This window comes from Chelon labrosus (genome assembly GCF_963514085.1).
Source record: "Chelon labrosus genome assembly, chromosome: 23".
Taxonomy (NCBI): Eukaryota; Metazoa; Chordata; class Actinopteri; order Mugiliformes; family Mugilidae; genus Chelon; species Chelon labrosus.
In genome coordinates, this window is record NC_140356.1 from 20018885 (window position 1) to 20024026 (window position 5142).

The 5142-nt window shown below is 43.9% G+C and overlaps 1 protein-coding gene across 1 annotated transcript; it reads left to right on the forward strand.

The window, feature by feature from the left end:
- Positions 1-366: 366 nt before the first annotated feature.
- On the forward strand, positions 367-3863 carry LOC311508479 (E3 ubiquitin-protein ligase TRIM39-like). The gene is made up of 2 exons (XM_084573248.1): positions 367-454; positions 603-3863. Exon 2 carries the CDS (start codon positions 613-615, stop codon positions 2218-2220), a length of 1608 nt encoding a protein of 535 aa, XP_084429374.1. The 5' UTR covers positions 367-454; positions 603-612; the 3' UTR covers positions 2221-3863.
- Positions 3864-5142: the final 1279 nt, after the last annotated feature.

The following is a 5142-nucleotide window of genomic DNA, read 5'->3' on the forward strand; positions in this document are numbered from 1 at the left end:
TTGACATCCATAAAAAAAAAAAATGCTTTAAAAGGTTCTGGGAAAACAATCCCAAACCAGAAGGAAAACACAACAAGTTGCAGAAGTGTAACTGAGTCAGAGCAGCAATGTCTCAAACAACATTTTTTTCATTTTGACCTGGCATGACAGCTTTGTTACAAACAAGCACTAGTACCAAACCTGGACTTGATCCAGAAAAGGAAAGGACTGCACAGGAATGTCAAGCAGCACATATCGTAAACTCCCCACCTGCAACACCCACAAACTGGTTTACCGGCAAAAAAGAGGTCAAGCAACATTCAAGAGTGCATTCCTGGTTTGAGCCAAATAAACTAAGAGCAGCAGTAGCAGAGCAGTAGTCCTGCACAAGGAAGGAAGGAAGGAAGGAACGAACAATCTAGAAAAGACTTAGTTGTGTTTATTTGGATTTTAAGAGATTCTTCGCCCAACATTGGTGAGTGCAGCTAAGTTATGAGTATCGCTATCAGTACAGGTTGTTTTTGCGGTTATTGTTTTGTGCTCACGGAAGAAAAAGAAATTATGCAGCAGGAAACCAACTCATGATTCATCACATATTGACCAGTATTAATTTTTGGTTTTAGGATTGTCAAAATGTCTTCTGGCAGCTTCACGCTGACTGAGGACCAGCTTCTGTGCAGCATCTGTCTGGACGTGTACACCAAACCTGTCACGCTGCCATGTGGACACAACTTCTGCAAAAACTGCATCACGCAGCACTGGGACACCAGCAGCCAGTGCGAGTGTCCGACCTGCAAGGAGCCGTTCTGCAAAAGTCTCGATCTGAGGGTCAACACTTTCATATCGGAGATGGCTGATCAGTTCAGACAGTCGGCCGGAAAGAGCAGTTCGGACCAACAAGTGGCCAAACCGGGGGACGTTCCCTGCGACATCTGCACCGACGTCAAGATGAAAGCTCGGCGGTCGTGTCTGGTTTGTCTGGCCTCGTACTGCGAGACCCACCTGAAGCCTCACCTGACGGCGTCGCGTCTGAAGAGACATGAGCTGACAGATCCCGTGGAGAACCTGGAGGGCAGGATGTGCACTATACACGATAAACCTCTGGAGCTCTTCTGCAAGACGGACCAGAGCTGCGTGTGCATGCTCTGCCCCGTTTTAGACCACAAGTCTCACGACGTCATCCCGCTGAAGGAACAGTTTGAGAGGAAGAAGTTCGATCTGAGCAGGAAAGAGGCCGAGATCCACCAGATGATCCAGGAGAGGCGGCAGAAGATCCAGGAGCTCAAACACTCGGTGAAAGTCAGCAACGAAGCTGCAGACAGAGAGATGGAGGATGGAGTTCAGGTCTTCAGTGCTCTGATTAGGTCTCTGGAGAGAGCCAAGACAGAACTCATCGAGATGATCGAAGAGAAGCAGAAAAAAACAGAGAAAGAGGCTAATGCTTACATCCAAGAGCTGGAGCAGGAGATCTCAGAGCTGACGAAGAGGCGTGCTGAGGTGGAGCACCTCTCCCGCTCCAAAGACCCCCTTCATTTCCTCCAGAGCTTCCCAGCCCTGAACTCCTCTCAATTCACCAAAGACTGGACGCAGGTCTGTGTCGATCTGCCGTCGTACGAGGGCTCCGTGAGGACAGCCGTGGATCAGCTGGGGGAGACTCTCGGCAAAGACGTGGAGAAGCTGCTGCTTGAGGCCAAGCTCAGCAGACTCTGGCAGTATGTGGTGGACGTGACCCTGGATCCCAACACCGCTCACGCTGCCCTCGTCCTGTCTGACGACAGGAAACGAGTCCATCACGGCGTCGTGAAGAAGAATCTCCAAGACAACAGCAAGAGATTTAACCCGAGCTGTTGCATTTTGGGAAAACAGAGTTTCGCTTACGGGAGGTTTTACTTTGAGGTGGAAGTTAAAGGGAAATCAAGGTGGACCTTAGGAGTGGCCAAGGCGTCCATCAAAAGGAAGGGAATCATCCCACTGTGTCCAGAAAATGGACACTGGACAATTTGGCTTAAAAACGGAGATGAATACGCAGCGCTCATCGGTTCCCCTCGACCCCTCGCTCTCAACTCAAAGCTTGAGAAGGTGGGAGTGTTTGTGAACTATGAGGAGGGTCTCGTCTCCTTTTACGACGTCGACACTGCAGATCTCCTCCACTCGTTCACCGACTGCTCCTTCAGAGAGAAACTCTACCCGTTCTTCAGCCCCGGCCTCAACAACGACGGCGTCAACTCTAGACTTAGATAAACTTTATTCATCCACAAGGGAAATTGCTTGGTCACAGTAGCAGTAATACTCTTAAGAATTAAATAAGATAAAATAAAATAAAATAGTAGAAACAAAATGTACAAATAAGCATATTAGTATATATAAATGTACAAGAAATAGAGATAGAAGAATATATATTATATACACAGGGATGATATTAAGGTAAGATCTGCATCCGCATCATCAGGTGCGCCTTAAAATGTGTAAATGTTGTATCTTGTGATCTTGTTGTAGAATCAGGCTTTTTCTCTTTGCTACAGTTGTGGTGGCATCACCTGACCTCAGCGTGACCCAAAATTTGAACTCCTGTGCTTTCCACAGATAATGTTTCAGTTGCTAGACGCTAGCCAGAGAATAAATTGAGCTTTGACCTCATGTAGGAATAAAACCTCTGGCCTTCTTGACCCTTAGGAAATTGCTGGCAACATCATGCCTTTTCTTTTTCACCTCTGCACCAATAACCTGAGCATTTTGACTCGTTTCCCACCTCGGATTCAGACCAAAACAAACTAAAATACCTGAAAATAACAGCAGATTCATTCTGACTTGAGTCCCATGTGAACATGTTAGTATTCAGTCCAGCCTCAGGCTCAGTAATGGTGCACAGGAAGTGAGTGATATTAAAGAAACGCAGCCATCTGTTGTGGTTTCTCTCCGGTATTTGTAAAATGAAGCAACACTGATGTCTACATTCAGAAAAGACATTTATCTACACCTTTCCCTTCTGTGAAAATGACGATTTTAATTAAGTGAAATTTGTTCAAGATCATCACTGTCTTTCATATTGTGTGCAACAACAACATCCCCTATAAGCTGTCACAGTTTGTTCTGTCTGAGCTGGTAATTCTACATTTCTGTCTGCTTTGTCACAGCAGAGAATTTGAACATCTTAAGTCATGCTTGTCTGCACATTTTGCTCATGTTGTCAGGAGTCAGCTGATTCTGACACAGGTCCTGCAAGTAGAGAATCCAGAAGAGAATCCAATCAAACACATTAAACAGAAATATTATAGTTGTGGGTTTGTTTATTGAAGAAAATGAAGAAAATGAAGCATTTGTTCATATCTGTGATTTGCAAAAGTAAGCGAAGCCTTGTTTTCGGTATCTGGTGCAGCAGTAACATCAACTAAATGTTTCCGGTAACTGCTGAACAGGCGTCTACGGCGGCTTGGACTCTGTGCTCTCCTGATGGTGGATTCATCAACATTAACATCATCCAATGTGAGAGAGGCCTTTAGCTGCTTAGAAGTTCCCCTGGGTTCCTTTGGGACCTCTCAGACTATTATGGAGTGATCTTTGTTGGTGGACCACTCCTGTGGAGGGGAACAGTCGTCTTCAATCTGTCTGACTGTGGATTATTTGTGGGTTCCAAACTCTTTAGAGATGGTTCTGGAACCTTTTCCAGCCTGATGAGCAACAACAACTCTTTCTCTGAGCTCCTCAGAAAGCTCCTTTGTCCACAAACATGTGTTGTGAAGATCAGACTGAGACAAATCCCTGATTTATTGAAACTAAACCAGGAACTGAACCACACTTGAGTCTCATTACATTGATGGAAACACTTCTGAAAACATGGACTTAATCCTAGAGGAGCACTTCTCTGATATGTAATATTGGCTCATTTTCCCAAATAAACATATACACAAGTATATGTCAGTTTCATGTGTTTGATTGGGTTCTCTTTGTCTACTTTCAGGACTTGCGTGAAAATCCACTGATGTTTTGAGTTATTTTTAAGCAGAAATGTACAAAGTCTGTCATCATATAATGTTAAGACCTATTCTTAAGCATCAGAGAAGTTGGAGGATTAGATTGAGACAAATCTGGTAAATGTGACTAAAAGGAAGCTTTGTGATTAGTTTGCTTAAAGTTGTGCATCACAGCAGTGTCACAGTCAAACAGCGTTCTGTCTCTTCTAGCTGCAAACACTTCAACATTGCAAAGGAGAAGCCATGCGTCATGCCGTCATGTTTTTCAGTTTCAAATTTCACATGAGCCTGATGAAATCACATTTTGCCACAGACCTTCAACATGTCACTGTCGATGAAGCACAGGTGTCGTCATCCATTTGTGCATTCTGTCCTCGGCCAGTGACACTTACTGGAACCGAGTCCTCATTAGGACACCTGTGTTCTCCGTACTCTGACAGGTAGATAAACATCTGCGTAAAGCAAACGGCTGTCCACACTGCAGGCGCAACAGCAATCACATGTCAGGCAGGGTAAAATAACTGAAGCATTTCATAAGGCTTCGGTGCAAAGACAGAGGCTCTCCGACCTGATCAATCATTCTGATCAGAGAATCCAACTCAGCTGCTTCCATGGACAGGAAATTAAAAGATCTGCTCCAAAACATCAAATGAGGAGCATCAAGTCTGCAGGAAATATAACAATAGAAGTATTGTCTCAGAAACCATCGATTTATTCCAACCGGAGAGTTTATTCGATAATTCTATTCAGAGATGAATTACGAGATCAGATTATCAAAGGTTCACACCACCGCCTCTACACCTGATTCATGAGTCTGATCTGACTGAGGTTGAGAATTAGTCCCAATCTCAAGACACAAAAAGTCATCTATATGTCAAACTTATGACTTTTACATAAAAAAAATTACATAAAATACATTAAACTGCAACATTTCAATAAAAATGCCATTGATTCCTAGTTTGTCCACTAGGGATCACATTGTTTTAGGAAGAGCTGTGGACGTAATGCAACACTGAGACCCAGAACTAAACAGCAGATTGCAGCAATGTGCTTCAATTACACTTATTCCTGTTTATTAAATATAAACACTCTCATTAGGCACATGACGTCTCTGCACTAAAACAAAGGGATAAATCTGGAGTTGTCTTTATTTATAGGTTATTATGATATTATGCGTTACTGGCTCGGTGCC